Below are 22,709 nucleotides of genomic sequence, written 5' to 3'. Positions count from 1 at the left end.
ATGGTTAGAACAAGCTGTTTCTGAAACTCAAGCCTATGTTGCACCTTTTCAACATAGAAGACTTTATTCCTGTTATTCTTTATTTATTTCTGGTCCTCCTCACTGGCGTATCTTGGTGGAGGCTGGAGAGGCTGAAGATGTGGTAGCAGCATGGCCTTAACCTGTGTTTTAGACCTAATCTGTAATTGCATCCAGTGAAGGAGGACCAGCCTCTCTGACGTGACCGGCCATGGAGCGCCAGGCCTGGAGCCCCCGCGCAAATCCAGAGTGAGATGGAGAGATTGAGCAGGACCAGCAAACACAGATAAAAATGAAAAAAAAAAGAGAAAAGCAAACGGATTGACTTTGGTAAGGGGTCACTTTTGAAAGTCCTCCCAAGTGATTGTTCGAAAGTACCATTTTTTCTCAGTTCAGGACACCCCTGAGATGTGAAGTGTAAGGTTATAGTATGGCCCAGTGCTCTATATTAATGGTGACTTTGGCTCACCTAATACGGATTCTCAGGGTTATAGCCCCCGGGTGCCTGCTGAGCAGAATGTGAATGCAAAAAGAGCCTATCCCTCTCCCCATCCCCTCCCTGGTCACCAGGGCCCCACCAGCCCTCGCTCAAGGTTACAGCCCACACTGCCTGGCAGTGATGAAGCCATCAGCGCTGATTTTAAATGATACCCTGGACTAGCCACCACTTAATGTGTTCCCTCTCCCTTTACTTTTCCTTTAAACTCTTGATTATCCCCCTTTTCAAGTTGATATTGTAATGCATGATCAGAGCAGAGGCTGAACGGCAAAGACACGTTTCTCCTTGAGTCGGTCGCAGGAGTTCCCGCTGGTAGAAAAAAAGAGAGTTTATGATCAAGGGCCTGCCTCTTAAGCCCAGAGCTATGCGCGGGATGTTTTTGTATTTTGGCGTGTGTCAATGTGAACCCAGCCTGGGTATACATAATGTAATATGCTAAAGTCCTGCACAACAAGCCTCTGGAAGTCTCCATGTGTACATTTTCTACACGGTTTACAATCCCTATTTTGTAATTACACCAAAAGATATCCCCCTGCAGAAAAAAAAGCTCCCTGGCTGTCAAGCGATAGCTCCGACGGACATCGAGACTTTTTCTGTGTTACTCCCTTCTCGTTGCTCATGTAGATTCCACTAATGCTTACTTGACGAGTAAAAATGTTATTCTAATGATGGTCGAGGGAGCAGGGTTTTTGCAGGTAGTTGTTATGGAAACTGCAGCTGCAGCTTAACTGTACGATAAGCCTCCTCTCTTACCACCGCCCCCATCCCCCCATCTTCTCTTCCTTTTCGATCTAGTGAACACAGCATGTTGGAGTCATTACCAGAGTACAAATGGTTAAGGACAGAGCCGAGACACGGGGGACAAAATTCACTCAGAGATTGTGTGCAAAATGGTCAGTGCTGCTATCTATAAGCCACAATCTGGCCTACACACAGGAGGACTGTGATGTGTTTCTCTCCAATTTTAGTTAATGTATTCCTTTTTATTTTAATGTATCCCTCATTAATAAACACAGCCTAGTTGTAGCTCAATCCAATTACATTTTAACTCCAGTGTTTTTCATTATTGTATTACTGTATTATATTTACGTGTAAAATGACTCATTTATCAATTATTTCGATTTCATTCATTATATAATTTGGTATGTCGTGAATTTGATTCACAATTCCAAATGTGGGATAATTGTATAGTGTCTGAGAGAAAATCCCTCTGGGGGGAACAAAGGAATTTTAGCCTTAGCAGACCATTTACATGCACACAAACCTATATAACACACTACAGGAAAGGGAACCCCCCCCCCCAAAAGCATAATAATGCCCCTTTGAAACAACAAATAGGTGAAATTCTAGCTAGAAAACAGGATGTCAACCGCACACCCTTGCTTTAAATGCTTAGGTCACACTTTGTTGACCTGGCTATTTAGCCCAATATCCTCCATTCCTTGGAGCTGTTATAATTGGCATCGCCACTAGAGTTCCTTGCCAGGTAAATATACATATAGGTCATTTCAGGCTAATTTATCCATCATTTGTACAGATAGTTGCTTTTAATAGAGTTAATGACACACTGAAAGAACACTTTACCTTGCAGGTAAGATGGACTTGAATATGTAGCATTACTTATACAGTAGGCGTCTCTCTTTGTGACCTCACCTTGAGGTTCAAGGATCTACATGACATGTTCAGCAATTCATCCTACCTCACCGTGCTCCTGTGTGTTTGACAAGAGAAAACCATTGTCTGTTCTCCAGTTTTCTCATTTTTCTAATTGAAGCTATGAATGGAGGGTGAAAAAGTCATTTTTTAAGGGTGTAATTTGAAGAATAATACGTGCTCTTCTAGGCTGAGTTTATCCCTATTCATTATGTTATTGATTAAATTGACTTGTTTTACTCGATGGAGGCATTATCATAGGGTGCTCAAATGATGCTGAGCTCCCCACTGTGAATGGAAGAAGCTGTGGCAGAAATGTATTTCAATTTAGACTTCTTAGTCTCACCACAAGCACTTCAATTATCAGTGATGGGAACCTTTTATTAAAAAGAAAGCTCTCACATTTCTGGCACAGCTTGTCTTTCACCGAACAAATGTTTAATTCCAAAAAATAATTTGAATTTAAGGTGAAGAATTTAAAAAGAAGATTGAAGGCCAAACAAAATGTAATTACTGTGAATAAAAAAGTGGATGTTTCGACTTTTTTCCCCCTGATTTCGACATGGCTTATTTAACTGTTTGCAGTAACTAATGAGCTCCATGTGAGATCACTCAAGGTTATAGCCGGCAGCATTACAGCTTAATGTGACTCGCTGTGTGACAGGTTCCCCCAGAATCCATCCAGGCTCTGTTTTACTGAACTTCCACAAACTTCAGCTGAAAGTGTGGTGATGTCAGTAATGATCTCCAAATAAACCCAGCTAAAATAGCACAGTGACCTCATTATTGTTTCCATAGTTACAGAATGGCAGGATTACAGTTCCTATCTATAGTGGCATACAATTCACACAAAATACTGCATTTTCACAGAGTTTAACAATTTGAATGTGAAAAACAGTTCATAGTAATGTGACTTCAAGGTGGTGTGTGTAAGAGCTGGTCATTTTTTCAGCTGGGTCCCAAAACACGTAGAAGAGTAGGGCTCCGATTCTCAAATTAGGATCACATTCTATAAGAATTGCTTCATCAAATGTAACATTTGTGCTTGATGATGTGTCATGCTGTTGATGGTAGTTTGTTTTTCGTAGTGTTTATCAAACATTATTATCATTTCAATAGCACAAACAATCATATCAATTCCAGACCCTGAAACTGCTTCACTGCCACCCACCCACCTATTTCACTTTCAGTGCCAGAGATAGCATCGCACTCTTAATTGAACCAGCTGGCTTTGTCAGGCATGGATCCAAAACATGGATCTATATTTACTAGGTTATATCATTGTAAATTATTCAAATAAAATTCAACTCATGTAACGATGAAAGACCTGAGTTTCTCTCAGGCCTTAAACATGTAGACACATGGCAAGCTTCTTTGTTATCCATTTAGTTAAAAAGCTAAATGATGTTCTTGAATGTGATTTCCAGCATTACATAGTTACATTACATTACATTGCATTTAGCTGACGCTTTTATCCAAAGCGACTTACAATAAGTACATTCGACCAGGAAGACACAACCTTGAAGAAAACAGAATCATATAAGTACATCAGGTTTCATAGAGCCAAACATTTCAAGTGCTACTCAACTGGCTTTAGGTAAGCCAGTCCTTTATTAGTATAAAAGTGCTTCATTAATAGTTCTAACGCTCGAAGTGGAGTCGAAAGAGATGAGTTTTCAGTTTGCGCCGGAAGATGTGCAAGCTATCTGCCGTCCTGATGTCAATGGGGAGCTCATTCCACCATCTTGGAGCCAGGACAGCAAACCCACGTGTTTTCGCCGATGGGAACTTGGGTCCCCCTCGCAGCGAGGGCGCAACGAGTCGTTTGGCTGATGCACAGCGTAGTGCACGCGCTGGGGTGTACGGTTTAACCATGTCCTGGATGTAGGAAGGGCCAGATCCATTCGCAGCATGGTAAGCAAGTACCAGTGTCTTGAAGTGGATTCTAGCAGTTATCGGAAGCCAGTGAAGGGAGCGGAGGAGCGGAGTGGTGTGGGAGAATTTAGGAAGGTTGAAGACCAGACGAGCCGCTGCATTCTGGATGAGCTGCAGAGGTTGGATGGCACATGCAGGTAGACCAGCCAGGAGGGAGTTGCAGTAGTCTAGGCGTGAGATGACGAGAGCCTGGACCAGAACCTGAGTCGCTTTCTGAGTCAGCTGGGGACGTATCTTCCTGATGTTGTAAAGCGTGTATCTGCAGCAACGGGTTGTAGCAGCGATGTTTGCAGTGAAGGACAGGTTGTTATCTAGGGTCACACCCAGATTCCTTGCAGTCTGAATCGGGGACACAACTGAGGTGCCGATGTTGATTGTTAGGTCAAGAGTGGGACAATCTTTTCCCGGGAGGAAGAGCAGCTCAGTCTTGTCAAGGTTGAGCTTGAGGTGGTGAGCAGACATCCACTGAGAGATGTCAGCTAGACAAGAAGAGATGCGTGCAACGACCTGGGTCTCTGAGCGGGGAAAGGACAGAATTAATTGGACAGAATTAATTGGGTGTCGTCAGCGTAGCAGTAGTAAGAAAAACCATGCGGGCTAATGACTGATCCGAGCGAGTTTGTGTACAGGGAGAAGAGGAGGGGACCAAGAACAGAGCCCTGAGGGACCCCCGTAGTTAATTGACAAGGGTCGAACTCAGACCCTCTCCAAGTCACCCTGTAGGTACGGTCTTTCAGGTATGAGGTGAGGAGGGAAAGTGCAGAGCCTGAAACTCCAAGTTTTTGGAGAGTGCGAAGGAGGATCTGATGATTTACCGTGTCGAATGCAGCAGACAGGTCCAAAAGGATGATGACAGAGGAGAGGGATGCAGTTTTGGCAGTGTGCAGTTCCTCCGTGACAGCAATGAGAGCAGTTTCAGTGGAGTGACCTGCCTTGAAACCAGACTGGTGCGGATCCAGAAGGTTGTTCTGATTGAGATAACAGGAGAGTTGTTTAAAGACAGCGCGTTCAAGTGATTTAGACAGGAACGGGAGGAGAGAGACAGGCCTGTAGTTTATAACATCAGACGGGTTGAGAGTGGGTTTCTTTAGGAGAGGGTTTACTCTTGCCTCCTTGAGACTGTTTGGAAAGTGACCAGAAGTTAGAGAAGTGTTGATGAAATGGGTGAGAAACGGTAGAATATCAGGAGCGATAGTCTGAAGGAGGTTTGAAGGGATAGGGTCCAGAGGACAGGTGGTAGCCTGTAGGCAGAGGTAATGAGGGTAAGAACCTCACTTGGAGAGAGAGGGGAAAAGGAGGTAAGTGTGTTGGTGGAAGGAGGGTCTGGTGACCCAGCGGTGAGTAAAGGTGAGTCAGAAAAAGAAGAGCGAATATCATCAACCTTTTTTTCAAAGTGGGTAACAAAGTCGCTTGACAGAAGTGAGGATGGGGGAGGAGCTTTTGGAGGGTCCAAGAGGGTGGAGAAGATGGAAAATAGTTTTTTAGGATTGGAATAGGAAGATTGGATCTTATCTTGAAAGAAAGTGCTTTTTGCCTGAGAGATCGAAGCAGAGAAAGAGGAGAGGAGAGCTTGATAGGTTAGGAGGTCGTCACGGTGTTTGGATTTCCACCATTTCCGCTCTGCTGCCCTAAGGACGGTTCTATTAGCACGCAGTGCATCATTTAGCCAGGGAGCAGGAGGGGACTGATGAGCCTGCCGAGATGTGAGAGGACAGAGCGAGTCCAGAGTGGATGAGAGAGTAGAGAGGAGAGTTTCTGCAGCAGAGTTTGGAGGCAGGAGTTGGAACGAATCAGAGGAAGGGAGGGCTGAGAGCACCGACGAGGCAAAGGTAGAGGGGGAGAGGGAGCGAAGGTTACGGCGTACAAGTGCAGGATGAGAAGAGATTAGTTTGTTATGTTTGGAAAGGGATAGAGAGAATGAAATGAAGAAGTGATCGGATGTGTGGAGCGGGTTTACAGAGAGGTTAGAAGTAGCGCAGTTCCTTGAGAATATGAGATCAAGGACATTGCCAGCTTTATGAGTTGGTGGGGATGGAGACAGTGAGAAAGCAAAGGCGGTTAACAGAGATGTTAGTTCGTCTATCTTCCCCGTCTGGAGGTTGAAGTCTCCGAGGAGTACAGCGGGAGGACCAGTTTCAGGGATGAGTGAGAGGAGATTATCTAATTCCTCCAAGAAGTCCCCCAAGACGCCTGGTGGACGGTAGAGAACAACAATGGTTAACTGTATAGGATGGGTTATTGTGACGGCATGGAATTCAAAGGTGGAAGGAGTGAAGTTAGGTAGCTTGAAGAGGGAAAAGCTCCATTTGGGAGAGAGCAGGAGACCAGTGCCACCTCCTCTGCCAGTGGGTCTGGGTGTATGGGAGAAGGAATATGCTGTGGAGAGAGCTGCTGGGGTGGATGTGTTGGATGGAGTAATCCAGGTCTCAGTGAGAGCAAGGAAATCCAGAGACTGCAGGGAGGCGTAGCCAGAGATGAAGTCAGCCTTAGGAACAGCTGACTGGCAGTTCCACAGGCCACCTGAAACTAGATGTTGGATCTCAGTGGAGCACGTGGGATAGACGAGAGCAGGCCGGTTATATCGATTACGAGATACACGGGGCCAGTGATAATTGCGAGAAGACACATGCAGGAATACAGGAATGGAGAAAATACACATGATTATAGCATGAGGGGCTAAACAACAAAATAAAATGAAACAAAATAGAAAATAAAAACACCAGCGATACTTAGCTCAATCAAAGTAGGATTTGCCTCCTCTTTGCCTCCCTCGTGACTCCTGTAGGACTCCAATGTCTTTGTCAGTCTTCGGCTGTCTTCGGCTGAAGCTGACGCTCCAGGAAAGTGATACAGTGGTTGCTGCGTCAATAGGTAATGTCGTCACCGGGTCCAGATGCACACTCGTGTGACATTAGTTGTGCTGTTGTTTGTGTTTTCCAGGCACAGTCTTGGCCTGTTTCTGTTTAGTATTTTGGTGACTCATTGTTTAAACTGTGCCAAAGGTGGGGGAGAGGCACAGCAGTGGGGTGTCAACACAACTGGTTCAGATTGGTGTCGAGAATAACTATGACTTTGGCTTTGTTTTCTGCTTGGTCTAATTGTTTGTATCACAAATTGGTGATATCTTCGATATTTATACAACATCTCATTTCATAACCACTGGTATTATATGCTGTTAATCGTCACCAGAACAATGCAAAGGAGAACCGACCATTGGTAAGGAGGATCAAGGGACTGTGTGCAGTCATATCAATCTGTAGAAAGAAGTTTGGTAAATTTAACATGGGGTGGGGACAACAAAACATTAGTTTTCTACATCAGAAAACACCATGGAATTTGAATATTGATTTTTAGGTCCCACACTGATGTAACAAGGGCTGGCTTGCATTGGGGGCGTCCAAAGGTGTAGGGTGAGGTTAAGGGCACCAACTTATAATTTCTCAACAGATCTATCTTTGTTTCAAGGGCCGTCCACCACACTGTTGCCCGAAAACACACTTTTTTCCAAAATGTCATTGTATGCTGAATATTCAGGATTTATTTTCATTGGAGGCAAGTGGTACAAACTATGACAAACATCATCACACTTACTCACACAAATGTAAGTCAACAGAAAGTCTACTTAATTACTTCTACTAAAATCAGTGAGTTATGTTTTTACCAGAAGCTTTAAAGATGCAGTTCAGGTAAGAAATATCCCAACAAAAAAAAAACAACATTATCAATAAATCAATCAAAGTGTATTTATATAGCCGACTATCACACATTTTACATTTGTCTCAGTGGACTTAACAGTTTGTACAGAAAACTGAACAACAACTCAAAATGAGAAATGAACAATGAGGTTTCATCAAATGAAACATTGTGAGTAGGTGTGCTTTAAAAGAGCAACATCTTACAGACGTCTGAGATTCAAACATAATTACAACAAACTAAATCAAATCTGAGAAACTACTAAATATCAACATACAAAGTGTGAGTTCTGCTGATTACACACACACCCAACATATGCTTGTGTTTTCTTATTTCGGCGAGTGTAGCAGGACTCCATCTTAGAGACTTCCACCAAACGCCGCGGGTTCAGCTGCAGACAGGTGCTCTTGAATATTCATCGACAGTGAGCCCTCACAGATTCTAATCACTGTCAATACAGTATGTGCGCACTTTGCAACTGTCAACTACTCAGAAAACAGAATATGCCCCCCGCTTCAACTGCTTATGAAAATGTATCATGTATGCATGAGATGCAGTTTATTTACACTTGATTTAGGCTTGAACAAGATAATTGTTAAATTATAGGGAGAAATGAGGATGTGGCTCCACAATTTTTGTAGGTTCCAATTAAATGCACAAATCCAATAAAAGTCATCGATCTTCTGTAGTACACAATACACCCCAATGATAAAGAGAGACAAGACAACTCCTTTTTGATGGTCCGAAGTGACTTTTGTTTCCTCAACTTCACCTCTGCCACAATGTATCTATTTACAATTGATATCCAGTATCTATCTAGTTGGCTTCAAGATGTCGCCTTCTTGACGCCGTGGAACACTGTTTCTCAAATTCCACCCACACCTTGTTATGGTGACATCCATACATCCCTGTCCTGTTTGTTCCACTAGCTGTTTATTTGATAAGGTTAGTACCCAGAGCATTTTTTTACTATGCTGTGCACACAACTTTCTGACATCATTCTAAAGCATAGAGCGAGGCACTTTTGACAGAGTCCTGCTCCACTTTCAGTCTAGATGTTACAGCTGAGGTTCTGATGTTACATAACAGCTATGTGATGGATGTGTCTAAAACTTGCAATACAAAAACCTGCCTCCTCAGTAAGGAGCCCCTAACCCATTTTTTTAAAGTTCAAACCACATTTCAACATATTAACCTGATTTTTTTTATTGGAGTTATCTAACCTAGATATCTATAAAACCTCAACTGTCTTTCCAAATATAGTTTTGTTCTAAGATGTATTTTGATCGCTAAAAGTTGCTTGCTTGTTCGTAAACATTAGGGACTGTCTGCATTAGAAGAACAAAACCTTAAAACAACCAAAAAAATACTGTATGTGTGGAGGAATGCATCAATAAGGTGAGGGAGGCTGCTTTTCTAATTACATTTTATTTTATAAGCTGAGAGCTTCGAGGTGGCTATGGAAAGGGCTGACCAGTGGGGGCAGTGCAATGCTACTTGAACAGAGGCTGAGGGCCGATCAACCTCGGTCGGGTCGCCTGAAATAAGGTGTCTGTTTCAAGACCCGAAACACACAACACTGACGATGTGTTCAAGTAGGTGCATCAGAAGATGTATGTAAGTTTTTGTGGTTTCTTTTCAAACCATGATCTTCCCCCTAACCTAACCAAGTACTTTTTTGTAGTTCCGTATACACCTTTTTGTTACCTATAAGTGGCAGATTAGAGAACATACAGTATGAACACTAAATACAATGGTTTTGATAAACAAAGAAACAATGATGTGCTGCCAATCGAGAATACAAAAAAAAGTGGGTTGTTCTAGGAGGCAATGAGAAAAAACAACGTACTGTTGGTGTTATTTTGTTCTGGAATACTTGTTGACAGCTAGATGTCTTTTGACTTCCAAATCATCTGTGTAAAACGCTGAGAGGTCTGGAAAGGGCCTTGCAGTTATTGGCTTTTTTTCATACACCATTGGTTGTTTGTTCCACCGCAAAACCTTTTTGGAGATGGAGATCTGTGCTGGATGGGTCAACTCAAGTTTACTTTGACACAGACGACATATATTCACATCCAATGTTTGCTCTAGAGTCAAGAACAGATTATTTTAACCGCAAGCACAGTCCTTTTTGAAACAGTCATATGTTTTATGGAAGGCACCGACTGTTTTCTTGTCAATAGGGGGGCACAGGATCAGAAACTCTTGCATCATTTTGGAAGGATAGAACAAACCGCTTTAGTTCAGAGAACTTGTTGACATCTATCTCTTGTATGTGAAACAGTGTGAGGGTCGAGGGAGGCCTTTGTGTTGGAGGTTTCACAGGATTGTAGCTTCTGTTGAAATCAGCAGGTTCAAACGGTGTCCTACAACCAGCTGGGACCGTGCTGAACCTCAGGACTCCACTGAACTGGGATGAGGAATGCGAGGTCAGAGCCAATGCCATTGCCAGGGCTGACTGAGTCATTTTACACTCTGTCATCACTCTTATCACAATTGTACCCCCTCTTTCACTCTATCTTGATTGGTCACTCCTCTCTGGAACATGTCTGCACCCTAGAGGCTTTATCTGTGATTCCTTATCATCCCCAACTCTGCCTATCTCTCACAGCTCCCCCCCTCCTTCTTCCTTTCCTCACTGCACCTCTCTCACTCCTCGGTTGTCTGTCATATTTGTCCTTCTCTATCTCCTGTAATAGAGTTGGAATTATAGGTTGAAAGTAAATAGTTTTAAGATAAAATAGATAGGCTCCAGTCAGGCCCCTCCAGGCGCCCACATTTATAGCCCTGACTTAATTATATTGTTCTTTCTTGGGTACATTTTGTGCCATATTTCCTGGTTTTACCCTGTAATCACAGGGATGAGTTTATCATGGCAGTAGATCAGTGAAGATAGCTGGACTTTACACTTTGCACAATGTCATTAGGCCTGACACTAATTATGATATTTTCAAAGTCAGTCAGCGGAAGCACATTTGTGCTAGGTCCATTTAAATTCCTAATTGTGCCTTACCGTTAAAAGTAGGGAGTCTGGGTATTTGGTGTATAGCCTTAGGATCTGTTTGCCCTTGGCAATTCTTTCATCTTCAGATTTAATAGCATGAGTCAAACAGTGTTTGGTAAATTTGACTGGGGTACATCAAGTAGCTGGAGTTCCTTGTGCTAATATTGACCCGAAGGAGTGGGTGAAAGGAAACGTGTGGGACATGAAGTTCCCTATGAGATGGAGCAGGGACTGAATACAGTGAACATAGTTAGAGGACGAGTGTGTTTGATATGTGTCCTTTGTCTTTCTTGACTTGAAAGTCACTCATATCCAAGACTTTTGTTTAGCATCTGATTTTCATAATGAAGGTGACGGTAGCTACTCTCAGGTCTTTCAACACCGCTTTGAGGTTTTCTACATTAACTTATTACAGAGTTCAGTTGACACTTTCTGCCGGAGCAGTACATGGTGTTCTTCATGGTGCATTTAAGGGAAGGATTACTGCTGAGTACAAAGGCGCAAAGTTGTGGCCAGTACTAGAACAAGATGATAAAGCTACCCTTGTATAAGCAAAATGTGAATCAAACAATAACTTTTTAGATGTTCTCATACACTGTTGGAAACTACATGTATACCTACACAAAGTTATCCAAAGTTATGCACTGTAACTTGTATTTATTCCACAAATACATTATTGTGTAATCCAAACCAGGACGACAAGATGGTCCACAAGAAACCTAATTTAGGTAAAAGACTATGAATGTAACAGGAACATATTAACTTAGTTGCTGGACGTTTTAGGAGAAAGCATTACAAATTAGGAATAACTTGACCTTCCAATTTACTAAATGTTTTTAATGAAATGGCCTAAGTTTCTTTCCCAACATTAGATACTCTTCGATGTACTTCCAATATCCAGCATGTGTAAACATCTTACATAAGGCTCTCCATTCTTCATGATACGTTAGATTCAGGAGTACTATGAGTAGCAACCACAAATGTTTGTTTTTTTAAAACCTTTATTTAACCAGGTGGTCCCATTGAGATCATCAATCTCTTTTTCAAGGGAGACCTGTCCAACATGGCAGCAAGTAGGTTACAACATGAACATAAAACAACAGATAACACATCGTATTTACAGGGCCACATTTACATACCTAGACACATTGACAAGTACCAACAGTATCAAGTATCATTGCACCTATCCAAGCTTTAAAAACAGGTAGTGGAACCAATTTGCTCATTTTCAAATATTTTTGAAGACTGTTCCAAGTAAGAGGAGCTGTGCACATCTTTCTTACCTAAGTCAGTGCACTTGGCACATGTAACAGAGCCACATCATGATGGGAGTTACCCAACATGGCTTTATAAATTAACATGCACCAATGACTGAGCCTCCGTAAAGTTAGTGAAGGCCAACCTGCCCTTACAGTGATGAGTAAGTGCTTTACAATTAGTAACAAATCTCAGTGCACTGTGATCGGCGGCATCTAACTTTTGCAGGTAATGGACACGTGCATTCATACAAAGCAGATCACCATAGTCCAGCACAGGTTAAAAGGTCACAGAGACTTTTCCTGAGTAACAATATCCAAAGTGGTCTCTGTTTTCTTTTTAACTTTTGAAAATAGCATTATCTTAGTTTTATCAACATTTAAAAGAAGCTTTAGTTCAGAGAGCGGAGTGTCTGACTAATATTAAAAACAGCCTGCAATTTAACAGCAGCCTCCTTAATTGAGGAACCTGCACAATACATCACGGTATCGTCCGCATAAAAATGTAAAGTTGCTCCATCCACATTTTGACCTAAGCTGTTGATGTAGAACGGAACCCTGTGGTACACCATTTGTAATATTTAACCACTCAGAAGTGAGCCCATCAAATTGAACACATTGGGACCTTTCAGAGAGGTAGTTCACAAACCACCCCACTGCATGGTTGGATATACCAATACTGGCCAGCCTCTGCTTCAGGATATGATTGTCGATGGTATCGAACGCCTTGGAAAGATCAATAAACAGAGCTGCACAACTCTGCTTATTGTCTAAGATACCCGCAATATCATTCACCACTTTCATTGTCGCAGTGATGGTGTTGCTTTCTGAAAAAAAAGACACACAATTTAACTTTTGGTGTACATTAACAGTTAAATATGGCTTCATGTTTTTTCGTTTAGTTGCAGAATTGAGTTTGAACAAGATTTTCTTTATTGAAGGACCTTACTTTGGCCACCCTATAACTACGGACTGAAATAATCATCTTCATCTTTTTTAATTTTTCCTTTCAGCCATTGATTTCAATTAATTTTGGTATGGCATAACACATACCAAATGTTCAATCTTCTCTTACAGTAGTTGTGTAACCCATCACAGTCAATGTCAAGTCTCCAGAGATTTTTCTCAAAGTTTCAAAAGGCTAGAATTACAAAGTAATTGTAAAAAACAAACAATAATGCAGGCAGTATTTTTACTGTGATGTTTACACAACCTTAAACAAACTTCAAAAACACATCAAAAAACTTCTTTGGAAGGCTTCTTAAAATGTAGGAAAAATGTTAGCTTCAACGTGACTAATATTGTTGCATAATTGGTCTTTTGAGGACATTAATTTAATTAAAGGACATTTGATGTGTCATAATTTAATGAAAATAAAAGCCCTTTTAAGTATCCAATACTTATAATAAACCGAATGGGTCACATGCTCTGGTATTTCTTGGCTTGTGGCAGTTGCCAGGCAACCAGCTGAAAAACCTTGTAGTTACTGCTTTCATAGAAATAGTGCAGCACTTAACACCTGTTAAAATGGAAACCTGTTGTTTAACCTTGGTTCAGTACAGAATAAACCAACAAGATATAAGATGTTAATTAATTAGCTTTAGAGGCACTAGCTGCTTCCAGTCTTTGTGCTAAACTAAGCTAATCGGCTGCTATTGGGAACCTTATTTTTAGGGACAGTACAACAGGGTTGCCAACTCTCACGCATCTGGCGTGTGAGACACGCTTTTACTCTCAATCTCACGCTCTCACGCTGCCCAAACTATTCTCACGCCAAAACAAGAATACCGAAGACTAGAAACGGTTTTGATTTTTTTTGTCACGTAGTGATCGTCTTCTAAATAGAACATCTTTTATAATGTCTTCTGGCCAATCAGAATCAAGATAACGGCGTGGTGTTGTTGCAGGAAGTCCCGACGGAGAATACTTTTGCGGTAGTACATCTCTATATACATTGAAACAACATTACGTGTTGATAGAAATCAACACGTAATGAAATAAGACGCCACGGTTTGATGATTGATAGGTGTGTGGGCTGTCTTTCATTTTGACACACAGAACAATGGGGGCTATCCACCCTTATCCACAATGTAAAGTAATTCACAGCCTCTTCCCTCTGTGAGGAGCAGCAGGTTCAGCTTTCAGAACAAAGTAACACAAAACTAAAATGGCATTCATTTTTTAAATATGTCGTGTAGTAATAGATGTATTTATTTTTCTTCTCAAGAGAGTACCAGAATGTGTATTTTATGTTAGTATTTCAAAAAATCTCCTGGGGGAGAATCCCCCCAGACCTGCAGGGGTTGGGTTTTCAGCATGTCAACTCTTTCACCTGTGGGGAAATTGCAGGATTGGCTCCAGGTCGCCCTTTTTATTTACTACAAGACAAATGTGCCTTTTTATTTCATACAGTTCAATTTGGATTGAAACAGGGAAATAATCTAAACCTCACGCGTGGCATTTCACTGTCAAGGGGAGCGTGTATGTAATTACATTGCAAATACTGATTTGAGCCCCACCACTGGGGTTAGCCCTACCACAGATTACCCAACAGAAATACTCTGGAGCCGCCACTGCCGACCCGTATTGCGCATGCGCAGATCTAAGATCCAGTAGAAATGATAAAAAGTAAAAGTCTGCTGCTTATTGTTCTACTGGGCCAAAATAGAGTCAAAGAGTATATGAGAGTGAGAGTGTGTTAATTAATATATATGTTTGGAGTAAGTCTGTAGATTTGTTTGTGTGTGTGTGTTTCATGTATAGGCCTCTCACGATAATTAATTTTGTTGGATACATTTTTCCGGAAATTATTGCGATAAACGATAATATTGTCGGCACCGTTGTATGACCATTTTAGACCACTGACATAATGATAACATATAATAATAATTCAAGTACATCCTTTCAAACTGCTAGTCACATACTCATGTAAATGCCAATTTATCGAGTTCATTTTTATTTATCGTACGATAAGTCAATTAATTGCTTATCGCGACGGGCACACAATAAAACAGTGGAAACAAACATGTGTTTGACTTTCATTAGTGAATGAAACTTTGTGCCCTTTATAGTCTGTGTCCAATATTGTGTATTTGTATATATTGTGTATATATCCTATATATATGCTAAGGTCCCGCTGCTGACACTGCAGTCAGCATGTCGTTGTGTCCCTGGGCAAGACACTTCACCCCAAATTGCTCCTGTGGGGATTGCCCACAGTATTGAGCATGTAAGTCGCTTTGGATAAAAGCGTCTAACAAATGACATGTAATGTAATGTAATGACACGATAGCAGTCATTTTGTGCGCATATGTGTAATTAAACCCATGATATCAAAATCTCACTCCAGCCAGGTACCCAAAGTTGGCAACCCTGCAGTACAAGAGTGTTTTGTATCTTCTTGCAATTGTTGTTACTCTGGAAACAATTTACATACATAATACTGTTTGATAAGTCTCAAAAAACAAAAGCACTGTCCTCTTCCTGTGGTTGTGTAAGGCTTGACGCACTTTATTTGTGCCATAAATGGAGCCTTTATATCCCGGGAGATTGTACCAGGTGCCAGACAGAATTTAATAGAGGAAGGGAGGCTTATCATTATTCTATCGCCATTACATTCTTCAATCAACTTCATAATAATAATTTAAAGCAAAAGAATCGTCTATTGCCACTTTAATTATTAGTGCATTGCTTTGTGTTTGATTCAGTCTCTTGTCCCTGAATGTGTGCACTTGACTTTTAATAGCACATTAGTATGTGCGTGCGACTCCCCACAACACCTGGCTTTCACATTGCCTCCTCTCCAATTCATTCAGCAACACATTTTGCTGGCACTGAGCTCACTTTTGATGATTATTTTGGCACCAAACATATTTGTACGCTCTTTGAGGTGAAAATATAGTAGAGACAGCTTGAAAGTCCTCGCTCCCTAAGTTTAGCGAATCTGTGGTTATCACTGGTTACAGATCTGGAGACTACCCTCATTCCCCTTTTTATCAGTTAATTCTGGCCAAAATGACTTATTGTTATTTCCGCTACTTGCCGAATGGAACGGCATTATCAAGGCTCTGTTTTTATGAGATAATGCTTGGGAAGACACTGTTCGAGGTCTGGCATGGTCTACCAGATGTCAGATTACCAGAAGAAAAGGCGCTGTAAATAAAAGCACAGGCTGTCTGGCTGTTGCACACCACTGTATACAGCACTGTGAGATATCAGAATTATCAGCCTATTACAGTCTTGACTGTGTTAAAATCCAATAGATGGCCTTCTGGTGTGCAGTGAAATCACCTTATCCATAAAAAAGGGACTTGTCCAGTCTCTAGCTAGCTCCATATCATTTTTTTTCACCAGAGCTTTCATTGTCTTATGTTTGCTCCATGTTGTCATTCTCAGCACATTTCATAATGGATGAACATATTTCCTTCGTATACAGAAAAGCGCTGATAATGAGAGTTCTCATTCTTTAGAATTTGCACCACTGATGATAATGGACTTCATTATGTCCCTCTTCCAGTAAGCTGTCACCCTGAACAAATTTAAATTAGCCAGCCCAGAACAGATCTTACACCGAGATTATTTCCATTCATGGCACCATTTGGAGCTGTTTTGATTCCCTAATACAGGACTTTTCACTCCGGCAAGCAGCAGTCCTGTTTATTTGACTGTCACTACATTATAAATTACTGGCAGCTTCCTAAGCAATGACAAGAGGGGAAGAAAAGTCACCTAGAACCAGCCTCGGCTAAGAGAGAGCGCCAGTGTGAAGGATGCTGGCTCACTCGCTCCAAACAGGGCAAGGTGGGGTCTTGGGCAAGGGACCCTGAGGGAACCATGTGGTGGAAACCATACTGTGACTCATTCAATAAAGTTAATTAATGATATTTTACACATAATGAGGGTCGCTCTCCCGTGTGGCCCCCTCTCAGGTTGGGTTCATGGAGAGACAGCAGTTTTGCTGCAGCTGCAGGGACCATTCTGGAAACAAAACAAGTTGTTACACGTCAGGTTGTGTTAAGGTCATTTTCTTATGACTTTGTATATCTGAAAAACAGATTTGCTTCTGACAAAACTGTCTTATTTGGTTTATTGATTAACATTGTATAGGACGCATATCCTTTAGAATGTGTCCATATTATCATGCACCATTAACTTATTCACTTATCGTTAATATCGTTAACGTGTATATTTCAAAAAGGGTCATAGCGTCATTTTTACATCTAAGTAAAAACAAAATATGTTTTCTGTTTAAAGGGGCCCTATGATGCTCATTTTCAGCTATCATATTAGAATAGAAGTGCAAGTGTTAAATAGTGATGTCATTATTTTACACAAGTAAACAAAATAGTCCAATGGAGGCGTTTCAGGCAGGGGGGAGTGTGTGGGAGAGAAACTCCCTCTGGAGGGAATACAATTTTAGCCTTTCCATGACCATATGCTTGCATAAAACATAACACACTACGGGAACTGGGAAACTCCAGAAAACATAATATGGCCTCTTTAACATCCATATTCTTGTCGGCAACACATTTTGATACCCATCAGCCCACCGCTAGTTTATTGGAGATATAAAGCACAACTAGAATTAACATATTAATTATTCAACAACCTTAATTACTATGTGTACACAAACAAAGGCGTAGTCTTTACACCTAGATTCAAAATCAATCACAAAACTGAAAACAAAGTTTGCAATGAAAAAGCAGATTTATGAATCATTTTACCACCAGCTTAATAATGTTTGTCTTATATACCACCCATATCTCTCAGTTGGCTCATAGAACCAATCCATTGTATATCAAATGTGTTATTGGACCCTTAAAACTGCTTAGTACATATTATGTCATAGTGTCACATTTAATTTAAGTCTGATGACAGTGTTCTTAAAAGCTCCATGAAGCATAATGATATGAGCTGAGCCATCGTGTCACAGTTCATAGTGTGAGGTTGAAGGTTAGATTGTGACAGAAGAGTGGACATGCCCAGAGAGAAATTAACTGGATATGTGACCCGGCGAATTACCGAGAAAAATAACAAAAATAACACATTGAGCTTTTGTTGTGTCCCGTCATGTTTCATGTTTTTGTTTAATCATTTTTTGTCTCCCACTTCCTGTTTTATTTTGGTACTCACCTTTTGCGTTTCATTCCACGTCCCTTCACTCCCTATCCTTGGTTGCGTTCCGATAATCCAAAAATCAGCTCCTAAATTCTAACCCTATCTCCTATTCCTTGACCTCTGAGTGAAACGTCACGGGGTTAAGGGATAGTGGATAGGAGAATTCAAAAGGATTTAGGAGAAGAGACTGCGGTACTTTAGAGAATCCGAATGCACTTTCACTATCCAACGTGTTTATGATGCGCCAGCGGACGTCATGAATGTGCGTCTGCTGCTGTGGGGAAACTATGGAAACTACAGTTTTCTATACAGCGGACTACAACATGGATGTTTAATAAGAACGAGGGACTACTGTAAACTCATCTAGAGACTCTGCACCGTGCTCTGATGCTGTTGCTTTATGAACGTGGACAACAGAGAAACATATTCTTCATGACCAAAGTTGGAATTGAAATAAAAAAAGGAAAAGTGAAACTTATGCTCATTAATACAAATGATCCCAATACGTATGAACTATGAAAATATCTTAAAATCAATACAAATGTATTTATTATAAACGTTAGTCCTTAACACCTATCACTGTGTATATCACCATTCAAACATCTTTTAAAAGTTGAACAAACTCCACACAGCTCAGTGAAATGTTGAGTTTATTTGATCCTTTCAGTAAAAACTAACGTTCATATTTCTCTTTTTGATTATAATACTGATGAACGTTCAAAACAAAGCACTTTGGCAACTTACCACATACGTTTTAAAAAGCTTAATAAGCACCGTAACTTTCATGATATAATTTCTCGGTCATAATCGGTTGTTTCCGTGAACGGCCGACTGTTGTGTGACGGCAAATGCTGCGGCTGCAATGCATTGTGGGGCAGCATTTTCTCCTCTCCTTTCGGTAAGGGAGGTCCAGTGGTTCCTAAGCTAAAGGAGGTTATAAAGGAAGTTTGAAACCTCCTTTCCTTTCATTTTAGAGAATTGGAACGGCACTTATCATGGCTGCCACTGACATACTTCCGGGTCATTTCACTCAGTTAGGAAGGTTCCTAAGCTAAATGGACTATTGGAACGCAACCCTCGTGTGTGTCTCCCGCTCTCATCAGCGTCAGCCCCGCCCCTGATTGGTTTCACCTGTGCCAGTTACCTTTTGTTTAAATTCCCCACCCTTCCCTTGTCTTGTGTCAGTTCGTTTTGTCCTGTCTCCATGCCAGTTATCTGCTTACCAGCGAACACATACCTTGTCTCAAGCCTGATTCATGCTCCTGAATTACTTAGTAAGTGTTGTTCCTCACCTAGTGAGCGATTTTCTTTGTGCGTTTTTTGAGCGTTTTTTCACCTCGTTAAGAGTGTCGATAATTTTTTGTAAACCTATTTTTGAATAAAGTATATCACTCATACTTTACCTCTGTCTCCCGGGTCGTGCATTTGAGTCCTTTACCTTGTGACAGTTTTAGCAGTTTAACTCTGACTATCTGAGTAAAAGATGTTCACAGTCTCAGCTTTTTCCACATTTTGTGTTTATCAGTTTCTGGGCCGTGTTGTCGTATCTGCTGCCAGTTTGCGGTTTTAATTAGCATGCTTTCAGCTGTATTGACTCCCGGTAAAACTCTGAGCTGGCTTCCCTGGAAAGGTGTAATAAACAGAACCTGGGAGGCTGCAGCATCTGCATTAACACCTTGCCGGGGATCTCTCCTAGGGCCCAGGAGCCGAGGACAGTGCCTTCCCTTCACACCTCGTTACTCCTGTTCCCTCCCGTGACCTTTCCCTGCAGGCAAACACGCACCCCATGAGACGGCAAGCCAATCAGTACTCATCTTGCATCCGCTCCACCCTCACAACCCTTCTTCTTTGCCTCACTCCCTTTTTCTCCCCTGCCCAAATACACTGCCGCTGCAACTGTCATAGACTCTTTGGCTGAGTGGTGTCTTTGTCGCTCTGCCCCCGTCATTGTCCTCCACTCTATCAGTCAGCGCTGTTTACGTTCAGGTGATTTTTTGCTTTGAATCACTCCAGCGGAAACTGTTGTGACCTTGAAGAGAATGTCTGAGTCTTTTAGACCTGAAGAGGAAGGAGAACGCTCTTTGAAAGTCTTTCATGTCACTAATAGACAGGAGTCTGAATTACTTTTTTTGACCAGTCATTACAAAGATCAGGATGGGCTTGAATGCATGAAGCCTTGGAGAGTGAAAATGGAGTTCTCCGGGTGAAAGGAAAACGGGCCTCTGGCAAGGTTGCGTGGTTTGTCTTTGATGCTCCTGTCTTGACACGAGGAGCTCACCTTGACTGGTTCATTTATTCAGACACACACTAAGTCACCTGGCACTTGGAGGCTGAGAGACAATTGCATTTAGCCTTCATGGAGCAATGATGCCAGGGCACCAGAAAACATCCATATTTTAAACGGCCTGTCGCAGTTAAAGTGGTTATCCAAAATTAATAAAACAATTTCTGCCCTTTATAAACCATTAAAAATGACTATGCTGTCAACTTTAATTAGTGCTCTCTTAATATTCTTTCTCAAATGTAATCAAAATACAGAAAGCAACTTTTTGTGTCCCGGAAAAACGAAGAGAACGGTGGCGTGAAAAACATGTAAATGGCCCAGACGCACTGGCTGCATGGCACTGCCCTTATCCTTTCTACCTTCTGAACAAACCGTCCCAATCTGACCTAGGACGTCTTCGAGTCTCACACCGTAGATGAGTTGCAAACTGCAGTGTGGCAAGTCAGAGCACAGAAAAACCCTGTTAATTGGTCCAGTCTGGCTGGCCCCTGTCAGACGAGGCCTTTCATGGCCTTTTCATGGGTTTCTCCTGGGAGAACTGAGGAGGCTGGCTGTAATGAGGCACCGTACCTGGTTGTAGAGGGGGGAATCAGGAGGGTCACTCGTGGGCAATTAGGGAGAAATAATGAGAGCTTTCTCTTTCTCTCTGTCTCTGTTTCCTGGGAGGACGGTGGCTCATCAGGTAACTTTTTTTTAGGGGGGGATCCCGAGAGAGGCAGCTTGGAAACCAAAAGTAGCACTCTGAGAAAAAGAGCCGGAGCACTGCAGATATTCAACAAATATGCACAAACTAGCATTCAGCACACATGCTGCAGCTCTGTTGACCAACAGTGGCAGCTAAGCGAGATTGCTAACTTGAAAAGATGAGCATGTGACGCGTATCCCGAGAGGTATCTTAAGGTCACAGTTGACACGTTACCAAATGAGCTGAATCTGTATGCGACGGGCTATCGTAACTGACATGTTGTGAGCACCAAAGGCATGAGAAGAGATGCTATAGCTTAGCTTATATACACTTCATTATACAGAACTAGTTATCACTCCTGGGATTCCAGTTTGTTATGCGGCTAGTGTTAGCGACTGCTACTCCTTCCTGACTGCTTCTGTCTGGGGACAGATTTCCACTTCTTTGACAGAGATTGATGTGCTGCCTGTCCGCTGCTGTAATAGCACTCGATATCCACTGCACTTAATATCCAAATGGCACCAAATCAAAAATCACCAGCAGTCTGACACCAGAGTGAAACACCTCGGGTAAGTGCTGCACCTTATATACATGCACAGAACTGCACAGGTTGAAAGGTGATCAATAATTTACATCCAAGTAAGTGCCTTATATGTGTTCAATTGTCCTCTAAGAATAGTATATAAGTATTTGAATTGCAAAACCGATGGTTAGAGCTGTTTTAGCCGCGAAGAGCCATAGAAATGTATTAGAAATCAAATTGAAATTGTGCAGGGCAGTGAGTCCTTTTGTTGTGCATTTGCAGCTAAACGGAGCATGATTAGGTTTCAAAATATATATTGTTAGAATAATTAGTTTTGCCTGTTTAGGTGTGAAAAAGCCAGGGAATACTGGTCTTCCTTTTGTGCAGGTTCTGCATTACATCAAACTGCGAGTTCCACAAAAATAAAATCACAGTGAGAAGCCGATCCTCACACTTCCTTCTCCTTTAATGATAATCACAGATTTCTCTCTGCAGGCTGCTCCGGTCTTGTTCTGCTTTTGCTGCTCTACCACGGTGTTGAAAAAACATTTTAAATAAATCTGTTGTTAAGGAACACTAAACCACAGTGGTTTGAAATGTTGCTGAAGACAGATCGGTCATTGAGTTCGAAGGAGAAAGAAAACCGTAGATGCATTGAAGGCTCTGTTTAGCTCTCCGTTTTTGGTTTTGAAGTACACCGCCAACACTGATGACATGACAGATTTGGGTTAGCATCCAGACCTTGTTTTGGATCTTGCTGTTTTTGCCTTGGAGAAAGGGCCATAAATGTTATAGCAGTCACGGAAATCCCTCCCTGGTTAAAACTCCATCTGTGCACACAAGTAGCAGAATGTTTGCGAGGCAGTAAAAAATGAATGTGAGGATTGTGAGACGGCCCAGGGAGTCTGTTACGCTGATAGAAAATGTAAAGTGCTATAGTCATGGATGTAATGTAGAATGATTGTCTGTCTCCCCTGTTTATTTGCCGGTGTAAGGGCTGTAATGGAGACAAATGCTCGTCTGAGCCTGTGAACCTGCTGCT

General features: G+C 41.7%; 1 protein-coding gene across 1 annotated transcript; it reads right to left on the bottom strand.

Moving 5' to 3' along the window:
* Nucleotides 1-3,835: 3,835 nt before the first annotated feature.
* On the bottom strand, nucleotides 3,836-4,938 carry LOC117539843 (the record flags this gene model as incomplete). The annotated part of the gene is made up of 2 exons (XM_034206193.1): nucleotides 3,836-4,612; nucleotides 4,822-4,938. Coding segments are annotated over 2 exons (894 nt in total), but the record flags the coding sequence as incomplete, so codon positions are not given.
* Nucleotides 4,939-22,709: the final 17,771 nt, after the last annotated feature.

This window comes from Gymnodraco acuticeps, unplaced genomic scaffold (genome assembly GCF_902827175.1).
Source record: "Gymnodraco acuticeps unplaced genomic scaffold, fGymAcu1.1, whole genome shotgun sequence".
NCBI classification, from domain to species: Eukaryota; Metazoa; Chordata; class Actinopteri; order Perciformes; family Bathydraconidae; genus Gymnodraco; species Gymnodraco acuticeps.
This window is presented reverse-complemented; position numbering and strand designations above follow the sequence as displayed.